Source organism: Lytechinus variegatus, chromosome 7 (genome assembly GCF_018143015.1).
Source record: "Lytechinus variegatus isolate NC3 chromosome 7, Lvar_3.0, whole genome shotgun sequence".
In the NCBI taxonomy this organism is placed as follows: domain Eukaryota; kingdom Metazoa; phylum Echinodermata; class Echinoidea; order Temnopleuroida; family Toxopneustidae; genus Lytechinus; species Lytechinus variegatus.
Window position 1 is genome coordinate 5,342,481 of NC_054746.1, and position 18,442 is coordinate 5,360,922.

General features: G+C 36.7%; 1 protein-coding gene across 2 annotated transcripts in view; it reads right to left on the minus strand.

Moving 5' to 3' along the window:
* LOC121418273 (F-box only protein 11-like) overlaps positions 1–18,442 on the minus strand; it is a 67,115-nt gene extending 48,673 nt beyond the window's left edge. Inside the window, exon 1 of one of the 2 annotated variants that reach the window (XM_041612051.1) lies at positions 18,089–18,442. In XM_041612051.1, the coding sequence (XP_041467985.1) occupies positions 18,089–18,179 (91 nt within the window). In that variant the 5' untranslated portion in view covers positions 18,180–18,442. Of the gene's footprint in view, positions 1–1,084; positions 1,447–18,088 lie in introns of those variants that run through there. The other variant, XM_041612052.1, reaches the window with a different exon arrangement.

Sequence of the window (18,442 nt, forward strand, 5' to 3'; positions counted from 1 at the left end):
ACGTAACGTGCCCTATCTTGAAAAAGACATCCTTTTTACGTTTTTTTTTTTGTTTTTTTAGTCACGCATGGAATCCACTCGTCAATGCAAGTGGCCCCCCCCCCCACGGGTTATACTGGAGCATAGCAATTACATATGACATGACAAAAGAAAAATACATTTGGCAATGAAGTGCATCAATGCTATGAATGTCTTCTATCACAGCTTTACAAGTCTATGGACACACAAACATTGACATGTTATAGATTATGATTGGCAACGCTTCCTACCCTTTCTAATATCCTCTATTCAGATGAATTTCAGAGATTAATTCATTCTGAAAATATGACATATCGATTCTAAATCCACTTCATTTTAATTACTGAATTGACTCCTCCCACTAATTTGTACACTAATGGTAATAGATGTATATTGGAATATTTCCAAGTGATAGTAAGTTCTAATGCTATGTGATGTATAAATGTACACCAAAGTACATCTGCAGAAGTGCATCCTTTTTGCCTCCATGATTATACCACGTTGCGTTCAGGTTTGTGCTGTGATCGTTGGGAAATGTTTAAATAGGTTTTGTCGGGATTTTTGAATCTGTCAACATTTTACCTTTTTTTCAAATTATATTTCTTTTGATTATAGATGGAAAACGATATGAAAATAAAAGAAAACAAAATACAAGCATAGCTATACCAACCAAGTAGGTCTACATGTAGCATGTTCATGTAAGTTGACATATAGGCCTATACATGTATATACCAAGCAACTATTAGGTTCTGTTTACAAATACATGTACATGTGTACATATCACATGTATAATCATTGTTTATCCATAATGGACTTATATGTATTTGAATATTTGACGTAAATAGCGTACACACAGTCATAGGCAACATGACAGCTTTTAAAAATATGAAAATAATGCAACCCTATTCTGGCATACATTAGGGCTTATGCATGCCATCATTGATAAGCAGAGGTACTAGACAAATTCCCTGTACACTGGGCCCCCATATATCTGTCACAAATACTCGATGCCGCAAGATCAAAGTTGACTAATACTCTCTCTCTCTGGTCATGTAGCTATACTCACCCCGAGCAGTTTTCTCTGAAGTAGATGATTTTCCCATTGCATTCCTCCGATCAAGTTGATCAAACAAAAACCAAACCTGAGATTGTCAAAAATGTGCATGTGTACCCAGTGGCATTATATATGTGCAAGAGTTACGCTGTCAAGAGAGGTAATGCATGAAATAGAGAGAAAAATCCAACTCAAAATGGATGAAAGCCAAGCTCGCAGAGCAAGAGAGAGAGAGAGGCAGTCAGCGTGAATACAGGGTTCCTGAACAAGTGCCAGACAGGGTCATACGAGGAGAGTCCCATTTTTATACTTCTCTCAGTCACTCTGCCCCTTTCATGTATACCATTGCACCTTTCTACATGGTACATGTATGCAGTAAAACCTGTTTTGATTTCTATTGGAGAGGACCAATGGAAACCGAGTGTTTGGAAAGCCTTGAACCTTGTCTATACCTGGGGAATATCAAGACTTGGAATGATATGTGTGGGCAAAAGCAAGCCAAAATACTGAGAATTATATAGGATATCTAGAAAGGCCTACATGTACATGTATACAAATTTCACATGTCTAGTACACTGTACATGGAAAACGTTTGTGTAGGAGCAAAACATTACACTATTCCCGGGGGGGGGGGGGGGGGGGCTACTTTTCACAATCTGCAGTTAATACAGATTTTCTGGGGCTCTCTTGATCATCGGGAGGACAAAATTGCTCAAACCACCTTGTAACTTTTCCCCCCGATACAGTCACGCATCAGCACCAGAGCTCGTTCACGATCAATTATTTATTTCAATCAGTGGCATACCCCTAAATATTTATTCAAGCATATAATTTGGAACCCTGTACTTACATCTTCAGAAAGTACTTAACCTTGTACCACTCAGAATTTGTACGTTGTAATTCAATTTTAAATAAATGCATTTGCATCTAAGTATGTTAATTCATTCTGCAACATAAAGGTTTCACGCAAATTTCACACAAGTGCAACATAACATGTCATGGGTGCGTCGTGGTCTAGTGGTTCTGACTCTAGCCTTTCAAACAGAGGGTCGAGGGTTCGATATCAAAGCCATGGCGTGTTTTCCTTCAGCTAGAAATTTTATCCACTCTGTGCTGCACTTGACCCAGGTGAGGTAAATGGGCACCGGCAGGAAGAAATCCCTCAAAAAGCTGTGCGCATCAGAATCAGTAGACTAGCTTAGCCATGTAATATGGGAGTGCCTTAAAGGGGAAGTTCACCCTGAAGAAAACTTTGTTGTAAAAATAGCAGAAAAAATAGTAATAAATATTGGTGAAGGTTTGAGGAAAATCCGTTAAAGGGTAAGAAAGTTATTAGAGTTCAAAGTTTTGGATTTGTGACGTCATAAACGAGCAGCTGCCTCATGTGTTATGTAATATAAAATGCATGAATTTCAAATTTTGCATGGTTCCTGATGACTTAATTTTGTTTTCTATTCATGATCGGGGTGAAATGATTTGTCTTTTGATATACAAAAGTTACAGTGACAACCATTTTCAATTTTCTGAGAAAATGACATTTCATTGATTTTTTACCATTCGCTATGTAGGAATGCTGCTCGCATATGACGTCACAAATCAAATAATTGAAATTCTAATAACTTTTTAATTATTTGATGAAATTTTCTCAAACCTTCGGCAATATTTTTTATTATTTTTTCTGCTATTTTTACAATAAACTTTTTATCAGGGTGAACTTCCCCTTTAAGCACCTAGCAAGGTGGATACGTGTGCCACACAAATCCTATATTATTATTATTATTATTTCAATGTAGTCAATTCAAATGGCCCATTCTCATGGCCTGTGATAAAAGCATCATACACTGTAGAGCGACAAAGGGGGGGGGGGGCATGCTCTTCACCCATCTCATATTCACTACTTTGAGATGATACACTCTATTATTGCAGGGTAGACTTTTTTCATATCATCATGAGCAGAAACAAATAATTGAAAAATTTGAAATACATACTCTGTACATGTACGTTTATATCGATATGTATCTCTCCAAGCGTATCATAGACACATGTACATGTATGTCAGCATGAAATAATTATGATTTCGAGTAATAACATAATATTAAAGTGGGGTCAGGGGACACGACTTAAATCAGCCTATGAGCCTTCATGTACCGTACCTACAAATTATCAAATATTCATGGCAGTGTGCATATAACTTTCACAATATATAATTAGCAAAATAAAAAATTCAATAACTTCCTTTAATACTTTTCATCAGATTTTGATGAAACTTTCAGCATTTTGCTAGGTGGATTTTACTCCATTTATTTAGATATTATTATTCTGAGCCTGGAGTACCCCAAGAGGATAAAATTTCTTCAACTTTCCAAAGTTAGTAAGGTGTTGACATCTCTTTTTTTATTTGTTAAAAATATGCCTGATCTCACAGACTAGCAGCAGAGAGACCTTTCATAGAAGAACAACTTGCTTCATTCCGTCTTCATGGTCAATATCACCAAAAGTATGTAGGGTCACATAGGGTCACAGGTACAGGGTAAACACAACACAACCCTGGCTCTTTTCACTAGGCTTTTTACAGCCTCTTCATTCAAAATCAAATTGGAATAACAGTAAGGTTAAATTTATTACAGGAAACCAAAACCCAAGAAGAGAAACAATCTTATTAGAAAGAGTAAAATGAGAGGAACAATTTTACAATTTTTTAAAAAGTTTCGTCAAAATCGGTTATGAAATAAGCAAGTTATGGACGTCTAAATAGTCTTGTACCTTCTATGGGGATCCTCAAATTGGCAAATGTGCTTCAGAATGGCTGATTTTGTGGACAACTCCATTTGTTTTGTACACAAATTTTCAGATTTTCCTCATTATCTTTCAAATTGCATCTTGCCTCCTTCTGAGCACTGCATATGTCATGGGAAAATATAATTCACACCACATTCATGTATGTCAGGGTCACGAGGAGATAATGAAAAATATATAGAATAAAGGGGAAAATCTGAAAATTTGTAAGAAGAGTTGTTCAAACTGTAGCTTAAATTTTTTTCTGAACTGTCTACAATTTCTCTGCTCTCGAGTTTCAAACTTTGCCACATTTTCCGTGTTCAAGATTAGCCATTTAAACAAAGTATTACCCTTCTCCATACAGTATTTGTCTCTTAGCTATCTTTAGAATCATTTTAAAAGCAATTACTTGCAATACCCACGTTTATTCAAATACCTTAACCTGCAGGCCCATTCATTAATGTGCGTGCCCTTTCTTAACCAATCAGGCAAAAAAAAGTTGTTTTTTTTTACAATTTTGCAGTGATTCTTTCACAAATTACTGCCTACATGTAAATCTGCCCCCCAAAAATCAGCTTTTAATAGCATTTCAGTGAATGGGGGATTTCTTGGGCTCTTTTGAGCACTTTGGGGGCAAAACCTCCCTGAACCCCTTTTTTTCCCTGATTACAGTACAATATCCATATTTTATCTTTCTTTCTGTCTTCTTCCGCATACATGTATTTCAAAAGAGTTTTTTTCAAGGCAAGCCATAGTGCATTCCTACTGTCAAAATTTTTTTTTTAAATCATTATCATTAAATCTGGCTTTCTAGATTGTATTTTCATATCCAGCATTTTCTAATGATGATTTTACGTTATTCTTCAGCCGATGGATAAAATTGTATCAACACAAACAATTCCATTCAACAATACATGCCTAAAACTGAGTATGTTGTATATCCTGACATTTTAGACAATATACTACATGTACATGTCATAGGAGTGTCTTATAAAATGTCTGCTGAAATATAACTGTTCTTCATCCTGACATGTTTTGCATTCGGAGTACTATTGACGGCACAATCTATTCGTACATAGGTTGACCCTGGAGGGAAGGAATTTAGGCAAGGATCTGCATGTCATGATGAGTCAAGAGGTGAACCCTCTTAGTTTAATGACTAGAATTTGCATTTTACTGGCTCATGCCATCTTGCCAAAAAAAAAAAAAATGTCTGAAAGGGTGGTTTCAAACCGCCCCGATCATAAAAATTTGTTAAATTACGAGAACTTTTTTAGGCTAGAAAATACCCATTAATTATTCCTCCATTCACACCGCCCCGAAACATACCCTTCGGGATAAGTTCCTAAAGTTGCGAGCATGTGCAGTATGGTCTGATAAGCAGGCAAGGCGCGAGATTCAAAATCACTAACTCAGCAACCAGCCACGGTGCCCGCACCCAACTACACGCTGGGCTAAAAGTTCTGGTAAATTACTTTCACATTGCCAAAATAACTGCGACCTTGGAAAAATTTCCCCGCGAAAGTTCTCGTAATTTTGACAAGTACCTTCTATTTAGTGGGTACATGTATTTTCTTTTGGGGAGATTACGTGTAATTTGCTTTCACATTGCCAATATTACCTGGTATTTTCTGATCGGGGTAAATTTCCCAAATCAGAAAATACCTGGAACTGACGAACTTCAAGGCGGTCTGAAACCACCTAATATAATCTAAACGATAGTTGTATCTTTAAGGGGAAGCTACTCTTGTGGAAAAGACTGAATCAATAATTGAGAGGTTTTCGAATTCTTTTTGTGTAGTATACCTATATGGAAAATGTTGAATGTTAATTCAAAGAGATCATGAAGTGAAGGAAAAAACCTACCAAAATCTCTTTGTAATTCCTTCTTACAGAAACACAATCTTCACAGAAACATGTTACAGAATATTGCTATATAACTCTCTGATCCTCTATCAGCCTTGATCCTGTATATCTTGACAGTTTGTTGCCTAGCTATACATTTCCCATTAGCCCCACAGAGGCTGTACCACAAATTACAGAGGATATTATACTCGGGCGCCAATATGGCCAGTTTCCTGCCAACGCACACAGAATCACTGCAAAATGTGGATCCCTGCCGAAAGGGAGACATTTTAAACATACTTCATAGAGTACACTGCTTGAAGAATTTTCATCACATACTGTAAAGGGACTGAAATGTTGAGAGGCTTTTTAAAAATTGCACTGGAGTAATGCACATATATGTATTTGCTTCTGTTTGTATATCAAAATCAAATTAACTACATGTATAATGCCTCTCTTTTAAAAAAGAGTACATGTAGTAGTACTAACAAGTAGTAATAGTAGTAGCTGATTCAGTAGTAATAGCAGTAATTGTAGTAGCAGCAGCAGTAGCAGATGTAGTAGAAGCGGTAATAGTAGTAGTAGTAGTAGTAGTAGTAGTAGTAGTAGTAGAAGTAGTAGTAATAGTAGAAGTAGTAGTAGTAGTAGTAGTAGTAGTAGTAGTAGTAGTAGTAGTAGTAGTAGTAGTAGTAGTAGTAGTAGTAGTAGTAGTAGTAGTAGTAGTAGTAGAGTGTAGTAGTAGTAGTAGTAGTAGTAGTAGTAGTGGTACGTAGTAGTAGAAGTAGTAGTAGTAGTAGGGTGTAGTAGTAGAAGTAGTCGTAGTAGTAGTCATAGTAGTATAGCAGTAGAAGTAACAGTAGTAGTAGTAGTAGTAGTAGTAGTAGTAGAGTAGAAGCAGTAGTAGTAGTTAATAGTAGTAGGAGTAGTAAAAGTAGTAATAGTAGAAGTATTAATTAGTAGTAGTAGGAGAATAGAAGTACATGTAGTTGTAATCTGTCGATTCATCCATTGCCAACTCGTCCACTCATCACATGGTCTACCTTTATTTAAGTCTAATGCCATTCCGTCCAACATTTCATTCCTAACAACCATTTGGTACAATAATCACTTTGTCTAATCACCAGTTCATCTTTGACCATTTCGTCTAATACCAAATTTCTTTACATTCATTTCACCCAATTAAACACTTGCTCTTTACAAATCTCGTGCATTACTATTATTATTATCTATTTGAGAAGAATCACATATGTATTCTTTTAATTTCTAGTCAGTTACACATATACTTTCTGTACAAGGCACCAGACAGCATCTTTCTGTTTTAATAGTTCTACATACATGTAGAAACATATAAGGTCTTCATGTTAACTACTTTACTGTAGGCCTACATGTAGAACATTAATACAGCATTACACTTCACAGCGAAAACATTTGTGAGCAAGAGAGAGAGAGAGAAAGGTCATTGTATCAGAATTGTATTCTAACAAGAACTGAACCCTGAGGCCCAAACAGACCCGGATGGCTACATGTATCTATTGACATGACGAAGGCAAAGATCATGGACCTACTCGGAGCAAATAATCTGTACATGGATGCATGCAAAGAGCAATACCAGTACGCCTATGACGTCTGGGCCCTATGAACATGTACCACATGCACTTGTAACAGGGTGCCTACGAAACCGCTGAACACTGCAAACAAAAAACTAGCCAAAGAATATTTAACTCCAAATTGTTTTATTGCTTCAACATCATCAGCACCTCCAATAACATAATAATAGGCATTTAAAGGGATTTAAAGGGATGGTCTGGGCTGAAAATCTTAAAGGGGAAGTTCACCCTGAAGAAAACTTTGTTGTAAAAATAGCAGAAAAAATAGTAAAAAATATTGGTGAAGGTTTGAGGAAAATCTGTTAAAGAGTAAGAAAGTTATTAGAGTTTAAAATTTGGGATTTGTGACGTCATAAACGAGCAGCTGCCCCATGTGTTATGTAATATAAAATGTATGAATTTCAAATTTTGTATGGTTCCTGATGACTTAATTTTGTTTTCTTTTCATGATCGGGTGTGAAATGATTTGTCTATTGATATACAAAAGTTACAGTGAAAACCATTTTCAATTTTCTGAGAAAATGACATTTCATTGATTTTTTACCATTCGCTATGTAGGAATGCTGCTCGCATATGACGTCACAAATCAAATAATTGAAATTCTAATAACTTTTTAATTATTTGATGAATTTTTCTCAAACCTTCGGCAATATTTTTTATTATTTTTTCTGCTATTTTTATAATAAACTTTTTGTCAGGGTGAACTTCCCCTTTAATACATATGTACATGTAGAATTAACTAAGCAAAATGCCTAAAATTTTATCAAAATCGGATACCCAATAATGTTATTGAAGTTTAAAGTTTAGTAATATTTTGTGAAAACAGTCGTCATGAATATTCATTAGGTGGACTGATGATGTCACATCTTCACTTTCTGTTTTCTCATGTTATTACATAAAATCATAATTTTTTCATTATTTCATACTTGTGTGAATAATATGTCTCCCTTATAATGAAATATGTTGCAGCAATAAATATATAATGCACTAAATCAGTTGTCAATCCAATTTATCTAGTTCTTGGAGGAAAAAAAATTGAATAAACCTAATTTCATATAATAAAATACAAAAGAACACGTGGGGATGTGACATCATCAGCCCACCTAATGAATATTCATGACGACTGTTTTCACAAAATATTGCTTAACTTTAATAAAATTCAATAACTTTCTTATTTGTTATTCGATTTTGATGAAGTTTTCGGCATTTTGCTCAGTGAATTCTAGTCTTTTTATTAAGCTAAATACTTTCAGCCTGGACCATCCCTTTAAACACCAAGTATGAGAATTCAATTCTGATTATATTGTATGCAGGGTGCTACATACATGTAACTTTTAGATGAACTTGCCCAGTTGGGCAAGTAAATTTCTAAATAGTTGGAATATACTTGCCTGAAATCTATTTCACTTGCTCTAAAGAAATCCTTGAAAAAAGCTTTTGACATGAACTGATGTGCCTCGTCCTTGCATTTTTTTTACAAAGTGATTTTATCTTCCCCGCCATGACCAAATTTAGGGTCGGCATATCATATCGACCCTAATTTTGCTTGCCCAATTCGGGCAAGTAGTTTTGGTCTTTTCTTCAAATCACTTGCCCGACTATAACTTTTACTAGCCCCGGGCAATTGGGCAAGTGCTTATGTAACACACTGCTGTATGTTATTCAGCTTCAAGTTTGAGAGTAGATTTTCATCTAGAGTCTCATATTAAAATGGAAATGGATAATGAACAAGATTCAATATAACATGTAAATGTAAGCTCTGTAATCTATCTGAAGACCTGAGTACAATGTTGCATGTAACCCCAGTAAAAGTCCTGGATCTTGTGTTGTCTACACAAATAATAGTGCCAGACAAGTCAACTGTACGTACATGTACATGTAAATGCAATCAACACATTAAAAAAAAAGAACCACTGGGACAACAAACCCCCACATCTCACATTTTGAAGGAAATCAGCTTCTTTCTTTAAATGTCTGGATAAAGTTTTGATAAATCTAAAGGTTATTGAAGGCCATGTCTATCCCAACAAGTTGATCAAAAATAGTAAAATTTTTTTTTTTAATTGAAATCACATGCAGGGCTTACATAGTAGGCCTATAAAATAAGTGACCTAAAATTGACTGACCGTCTTATACCCAGAAATGGCAGTGGCATCATCAACTGACCGTATTTTACCCAAGAAAAACGATGGCGTGCTGTACACACAATAACGCATATTGAATTGACAAGATGATCCAAAAACAAAATATATGACATTGTCCAACTCTTCATATGATATCGGATTGCCTGAACCTTGATTATTTTTCGTTAACTTTTCTGCTACAGTATTTAAAAAAAGAAAATTGCTTTAACAATATAAACCAGAATTTCTTCATACAAGTCAAGTACATATATGACTATTTTTTTTTCATTACATGTATGTTGCATTCAGACAGGCTCCCATTGAGTACATGTACAATGTGCACTCAACAATCTAATCTTGGGTCTTTCTCTGTCCTTAAACAAAGACTTCCAAGTTTAGTCAGGGCAGCTGTTGATTAGTCAAGCTTGCTCATTGTAATGGAGATACATGTACATGTATGCACAAAAAGCAAGTCAACATATACACACTGACAACTAGGATATTGTAAAAAGCTGAATCAGTTTAGTCAGTGAAGTCAGAACCCGGTTTGACTTTGCAAGAACCAGTGCACTGAAGATGAATTGTTTAAAAGACTTAAATTGGTTTAGATCTCAGAAATTTAACCAAATGATATTACACATGATAAAAACTTTTAAACACTGCATTTTCCATTTTGGAAAATCTAAAATTCTGTTTCAGTATGTCTAAAAATGGAAATTCTGTTTACTCATAGACTTTGAGTGACAATTCTATTAATATAGAAAATCAATAAGCAACGAGTAGCAATGTCAAAATGCTCGCAGTGGTCAAACTTTATCTGCAACTGTACTAACAACGCTTTATCAATTTGAATCAATGAGATTCGAAAACAAAAACTACCAGTATTTAAAGAAACATAATTAACATTAACACATCCTCACCTTTCACATTATTAGCATTATTTTGTGGTTAATGGAGATTTTCCTCGACCAAAAATGTGGTATAAATAGTGAGTGCCCTCCCCCCCTCCGAGACAAAAAAGGGAGCTTTGAAGCGGGCTTATTGTAAAAAGGAGGGTCCTCAGAACAGGCTTCGAATCTACAAATGTTTGTGAGAAGGGTACTTGGAACGGATCGTCTGCGTGTGAGTGCGTATGTATCCCTATGGAACGGGCTTACGTGCATGCAGCTAGCCCGGCGGCACGGGCACCAGGTGCGCTCGCCCGGAGGCAATGGTCGGACAGCGCTCTGCGGCCACTTTTCACCAAAATTGCAACTCATTGTAGCGAATCAATGGGTCAGGAATGGCATTACAAAAAATATGCGAAGCTTTGTAATGGATTTCTTCTTTTTTCTTGCTAAGAAGAAAATGCTATGCTTTGGAGCGGTTTTCTTTGTTCTTTTTCTCAATGAAATAAAATTCTATGCCTTGGAACACAAATTTGAGTGTAAAAATGGGGTCCCCCTCTGAGGCACATACCCACCACGCATTATATACTGAGTGCCCCTCCCCCCCCCCCCCCCCGGCATATAGAGAATTTTTTAACAAAACTGCAGAATACAAATTACATTTTTTTTAGCATTTCTTGAAATCTATTTTTAAAGATATTCATTTTCAGGAATTATCTTGAACAAGATTGGTTATGAACAAGACATTTAAAATTGAACATATACATGTATGGATTTTAAAATGCTTGGGACAATATCTGGTTTAGCCTTCCAAATGACAGTCAATCGTGTTTCACCTGGTCACCTAGACATGTACATTCGGCCTACATATCAATCAATTGAAGTTACATGTGAATTTCAGCGTGTTCATTTCCTACACCCACACATAATAGTGCAAGGACACAATGTAAATGTCAATGAAAGGAATGTATTCACAGCACCCCTCTGCCCACTCATCACAGGACAATGCCAGTAATACTAGATCCAACTAAGGGGAACCCACATACATGTAGGCCTATATGTAAATGTACAAAAAAAAGCATACTTTGTAGAGCTTCTTCAAACTTGCTCAAGCCTACAGATACACCAAAGTGGGTGTCCTGATCCCCATTCTGCAAACATGGTAATACCATTCTGGGAGAGTCACCAGAAACATGACAATACTCCTCCACTCCTACACAATAACTTCAATGGCAACGGGGACGGTGCTCTAAACCTTTATGGACACATGCTGGCAGTAGAGCTCCCGAGGAGAGAGAGGCTGTGGAAGAAAAGTTCACCAAAGGGACGTCCCCTTGAACATCAAATTTGTGCTTCCTGTCACAAAATCTGAGCTGATTGATTTTTGTCCATATATATGCCAGCTGAAATATTACTAGTGTAAATAACCTGACATTTAAAATATTCTCTGTTTCAGACATGATGAACATGAACATGTCCATGTACATGTTGGCCTACACAACGAAGTGAGTGCTAAATGCACACACAGTAACATATTAATGCTCATTACAGTTTTGATCAGACCCCACAAATGAGTTTCTTGCCTTTTACACGTACATGTATAGCTGGTTAGACTCAGAAGCAACTCATGCAACAAAGTGTAATTCCACATTTAAAAAAAAGTTTCTTCCTCATAAACCTCTCTGAAAAAAAGTTAAAGAAGAGATGAAATAGTCTATTCTGATAATATTAATCATTTGGCCAAAGATTGAAACCCTGAATAGTGAATTCAAGTAAAACTAATGATGAAAGGACTACATGTATTACATGGACATCCCTCACAAAAAAAACCTAACCAATAAAGATCTACTTCACCAAGTACATGTTTGGAGCTTAATTGTAACTATCATGCTAATGATATCAGGCCTCGAAATAGGGTTGGGGGGGGGCAAGGGCACTTTTTTGAGGGGCACTTTTTCACTGAGGCCAGGCAGCAGAGGGCACCAAGGCCATACAGAGGGGCACCAAGGCCACTTTTTAAGGGGCATGTAATAAATTATTTGTAGGTGTTACAGTTTCGCGGCGTGGGGGGGGGGGGGGCTTTCCATAGTCGATGTTATACATCAGATTCATTACCAAACCACATTATTTACTTAAGAAAAAATGAACTTTACGCACGACTGGTGATACCTTCTTGAGCTACATGTAATTAAATGTGAATCTGATTAGCACCCAAGAAAGTATCACCGGTCGTTCGTAAGTTGTTCGTAACTGACGAACAGCTTTATGAAACACTCCCATTCAAAGTACTGTACTTACGCATCGCGCGCGCTCGCCAGGACAGTACAGCGCGCGCGACATTTGTGTAGTACACATACGGAGCTCGCGCTCGTCCATTCTTATGCTGCAGCTTACATAGCATATGTAAAGCGCGCTAGCGGCCGGCCGGCCGGCCAGCTGTGTATAGCTAGCTCATCGTTCGGCGCGGCTTCGGACTAGACTGCATACATGCACTGGACGTCGCTGGTAAAGCTAAGGTATTGAATACTTTTTGAGATCGGAGAAAAGTTTTCCTCGCTCAGAAAAAAAGGTGCAGACTTTCAAAAGGGGCACATTATATATCAGAAAAAGGGCACATTTATGAGAAAAAGGGCACCACGGCCATATAAAAAAGGGCACATTTTTAGTGGCCGTAACTTTTAGCAAAAAGAAGAAGGGCATGACGGCCAGTAATGGGGGCATCGACGGCCATGGCCGGCGATGGCCGTCGATTATTTCGAGGCCTGTGATATATTTTCTTACGTTGCATCAATCAAAGTCTACCATTCTTATGTGTTATACCACCTAATCTCAAAATAAGAAAAGAAACAAAAATGTACTGAAATAAAAAATCCAAGTGAAAATTATGACTACGTAAGGTAGTTTAATTTTGACATAATTTATACAAATTCCACAAAATGCAAAGTCTGTGTATCATGAATATAGAGAATATTTAGGATTCAATAATCAAAATGGTATGTCAAGTCTCATTTCTTCGAAAATACCAAATAAACAGCAAGATAGTCTTGATGTGACCAATTTATACCTCCAGGTGCGAACTGAGCTCATATTTATTCCCAAAAACTTCAGCCACATGAAGCATCGGAAAAGGCTGTATTTTGGCTTTAATCTTGGCATGGTCATTCAAATTCTTAGGTCAGATTTTGCCAAATGAAGGAAGAGGGCAGCAACACGTTCATTGACTTCGCCTATGCCATATGTAGTCGCTAACTTCAGCCCATATCAGACAGAGTACAAAGAGAATGTGACTCTTAACTACTAAGTCTGAGAATTTGAACATTGAAATTAAGAACGAAGCAGAAATAAGGCTGTTCTTTATGCTCGATGTGGTTGAAAATCAGGTTACGGATGTATACTTGGGAAGTGATTCAGAAATATACATGTATTAGGTGATATTAGTTTGCGAATATCTCTGGAGCGCGAAAGAGCACGAGCGAGCAGGCGAGAACTGAGCAAGGCTAGGCTTAATCTAGCACCTGGAAGTGTTGTGCAGAGGTTCTGTGTTCCAGGCCAATCCTGGACCCAGAAAAGAATCTTGCAAAGCCCTTCAGTATTTTTTTTTATTGTATAAAAATGAGCTATGCCTATGTACAGGATGAAACATCCCTTTTAAGTCCAACTTTAGGTGTGTAGGCATAAAGAGACTGAATTTTTTGGTCATAAAATTAGCACTTATTAATAAGACTTTTTTTATAACAAGCCCCAAATGGCATTTTTCCAATTTTTTTGCTGAGAACTTTATTAGCTCAATTGTTCTATCATCTATACAAGTGGAGCGTCTCTCGCAGTCTCACCTGCATTTCACAATAAAATATAGCAGCAGTGCTGACTTTGAAAACTACTATTTTATTCAATATTCATTCATAAAAAACAACATTCATATACATGTAATGCAAGGCTCGACATTAGCGGTGGCCCGGGGCCACCAAAAATTAATCTCGGGCAACCATTATTGAAAAAATGTTAAGTTTTGGTGGCCCGAATCGGGCAACCAATAATTTTCAAAGTAGCCCAATTTTTCTCCCGATTTTGCATACATTTATCAACTTTCTACAGTTCAATTTGCAAGTCAATTCGTCATGCGCCTTTTTTGTCAATCTACACACAAATACACACACAAAGATTGCACAGTCATGACAGTATGTAGGCCTACCGCTAGCATACAGCAACTATTATTCAGCCGGCTGTCTGGCTGAGCTTTTCATGCATGCGTGAAACCACTGCAGCTGGCTGTGCGCTAGCAGACTATTCAGACTCAGGGAGCTGCGATGCGAAATGTTACTGCTAAGAAATCTTCCCCAGAACTTTGAAAATCTACGTAAAAGTCACATTTTACACCAATGACATGCCCTTCTACAGTCCATATTACTGAAACCTGATAATTCGCAAGCATTAAAAGGAGGAATTATGACCTCTATTTTGACTCAAAAAGACCGATTTCCAAATGCATTAATACACATAAAACACATAGGTGAATACATCACAGTCCCACATGTGCATTTGTATGTATGTTGATATTTGGTTTATTTTCGAAGCTGTCTTGAATAGACAGCTTCTTTCTTTCTTGTTTATAAATGACTTCTTAAACCACTCTTAAGGAAGTAAATACTTGGGAAGGCATTTTATTGATATGAAATGTGAATTTTTTCCATCATTTTGTCAAAAATAGGGAAGGAATTTTCTCACTGTTTTTTCCAGATACATTGCCGTTTTCTTATTTTTTCTGTCATTTTTTTACAGTGATTAAACCATTTATACCGCTTCCCATTGAATATACCTGATTAAAGAACATGTTTCTACTTAATAATAATAATAATTTTCCCCATTTTTTCTGATAATTTTGTCTTATTCATTTTTCTTACATTTTTTTTTTTTTAATTCTTTACAATCATTTCATATTCACAATGATAGAACAATTTATATATTACCACAAAATAACAGCAAGCACAATTTACATACAAGATGTACAAAGAAGAGTGGTACGTGGTAGTGACTGCAGAATATTTCAGTTTGTTTTATTCATTTTTAATTAATGTTTTTCTTTATATTTTTCGGGCCACCAAACTTTACTAATGGGCCACCAAAAAAAATTATTTGAAGGTTTTGGTGGCCCGAACGGGCCACCACCAAAAAAGTTAATGTGGAGCCTTGTGTAATGATACAATACTACGTTCATTGACCCTAAATAACATTTGACCTCGATCATGTGACCTAAGACTTGTCAGTGATACATGTACTTAATTACCCCTATCCATAAACTTTGAAAGTTATGACAGCAATTTAAAAATTACCTCCAACATTGCCAAAATTCATTGGCCTAAATGACCTCTGACCTTGGTCATGTGTCCTGATACTCGCACAGGATGTTCAGTGATACTTAATTACTCTTATTTCCAAGTTTTATAAACTTGACCAATATAATTTCAGAGCTATGGTAATTCAAAAAATACCCCCAAAATGGCCAAACTTCATTGACCTTATATTACCTTTCACCTTGGTCATGTGATTAGAAAATTGCACAGGATGTTCAGTGATACCTGATTACTCAAAGTTTTATGAATTACATGTAGATCAATACACTTTCTAAGTAATGATGGTACATGTAATTCAACAAATATCCTGAACTTGGTCAAAGTTCATTGACCTTAAACCCCTCAGGATATTCAGTGATACTTGATTACTCTTACATGTATGTCCAAGTTTTATGAATTTCATCCATAAACTTTCAAAGTCATGATGGTAATTCAACAAATACCCCCAACTTGGCCAAAGTTCATCGACCTTAAATGACCTTTGACCTTGTTCATGTGACCTGAAACTCCACAACACGTTTAGTAATATTTAATTACCCTTATGGCCAAGTTTCATGAACTAGATCCATGTACATTTCAAAAACTTAACTTGACATTTCAAAAACTTAACTTTAAGTTAAGATTTCAATATTGACTCCCCCAACATGGTCTAAGTTCATTGACCCTAAATGACCTTTAATCTTGGTCATGTGACCTGAAACTCAGGCAGGATGTTCAATAATATTTGATTAACCTTATGTGACTGTCTAAGTTTCATGAACTAGGTCCATATACTTACTAAGTTATGCTGTCATTTAAAAAACTTGCACCTTTGATTAAGATTTGATGTTGACGCCGCCGCTGCCATAGGAAATGCTGCACCTATAGTCGAAGGGTGTGTTTTTCAAACGTCGATTCAAAACGCCGATCGTAAACATGGTTCTGGGAGTGTTCTGTATGCTTTACTTTTCAGAGGCGAAATCACAATCTCCAGCTGGCTTCGCATCATAATTTTCATTGAGCAGGAAAGCGAGGTCAAATTGGGAGCGCCATTTTTGCGAAAGTTTTTTTTTTCCGAGTGTTGTTATTACGTGGAGATAACATGCGACCATATGGTGCAATGTGACTGTATTTGCCACAGATTTTCATCTCATCGGATGAATGTACCAAATGACGTCATTTAAAACGATCGTGGTTCTGTTTATACTTCTCCAGAAAGCCTGATTCTGGTCAAACAACGTTTACAAACGCACCTTTTTGTGAGTTTGCGATCGGCATTTTGAAATGTCGTTTAAAGAGAAATGCCAGTAGTTGCAGTAAACACGGATTTCATGAGAAAGTCTGTAAAACCAGGCTTAATCATCAGTATATCATCGAGGATCTAGATCTGGTACAGTTATATAAACTGAACTTTGTGAAATCTTGAAATCTACGCTGAAAAAGTTCACACTGAAGATCACAAACACAGATAGGCACACGTGGGACAGTGTTTTATTATTGCTGGAATAAGACTGCCAACTTGGATTTAAAAAAATACTTGCATCTGCCGATAGATATCAGGAATCGCAAAAATATTTTTTTTAATCGATAAATATCATATAACTTTATATTTATCAACCGAAACAAATATTTCACGAATCATGATTTTTATTGACAAATGCAAGTATTTTTTAAATCTAAGTTGCAGCTCTGCACATGTGTTACTGCGTGTGTATCTAGGTATCAATATCAAAAGCAATAAAAATGGAGTAAACAGACAGGGTAAGTGAACGCTCTTGCTCTTAACTTCTTTCAATTTGTATCATTATTAGAAAACGGAAAGTGAAAAAATAATTAACCAAAAGGGAGTAAACATAAAACTTGCCCATGTACATAACTTTGGGCGAAAAACTAAAACTAAAATTGATGATTTAGGTCTATGTTCAACAAGGGTTATCCTGTCCGATACGGAAAGGCATGTACAGTAAATCCAGGCATTAGTGGGGAGTGACTCCATACGTACAGTATATAACTTTCACTCTCCAAAACGCCCCAGGCTACGAAGTCCCTGGCTCCGTGGAGATTAAACATGATAGTGGAATGACTTTAATCTAAAGGAGCACAGACTCCTGGCTAGGACAGCCTCCCCCCCATTTTTCGGCATCGCCGGTGCAAATAGAATTACAATTTACATTTTCATTTTCAATTGAATTTACCGCCCCAAATCATCCAGTTCATGCTGTTTGTCTGTTATGTTATTTACGACCAAGAAATACTAGTTTTGATACACAAGAGGATGCATAGTTTGTGTCAAACCTTTCTTACATTCGAATTTCGCTGCTTGTTAATGTAGGCCCTAGATCCTCAATTTTATTTTTAATTATTGACTGTTTGAGGATCGAGAATTACATGCAGGAAAGCACACAGATTAGTTAGGAATGGGGACCAAACAGACAAAGAGCCTTACCATTCGACAAAGAACTGCTTGGTTTCTTCTCAATCAATCGTGCTGATCTTCTCACTGTAGTTCCAGATGATCTTTTCTCAGGCGTCGACATCGTCAGAAAGAAGAAAAAGTGCAAATTTCTCACGTAATTTGGACGAAAATCTCCTCCTTACCAGGCATTATTCGGAAGGTCACCCTGTTCAGCCTAGCCTGCGCTGCGCCAGCGTACCGGTTCCGCATACACTCTCTCTACGTTACACACGCGTATTGCATTGCATACCCGTACCCGCACAGCTTTAATACGGTACCGTACATAAACAATAGACAAATTCAAGCTGCTCATGAACTGCAGATCCATCTGCGCAGCTTGAAAAT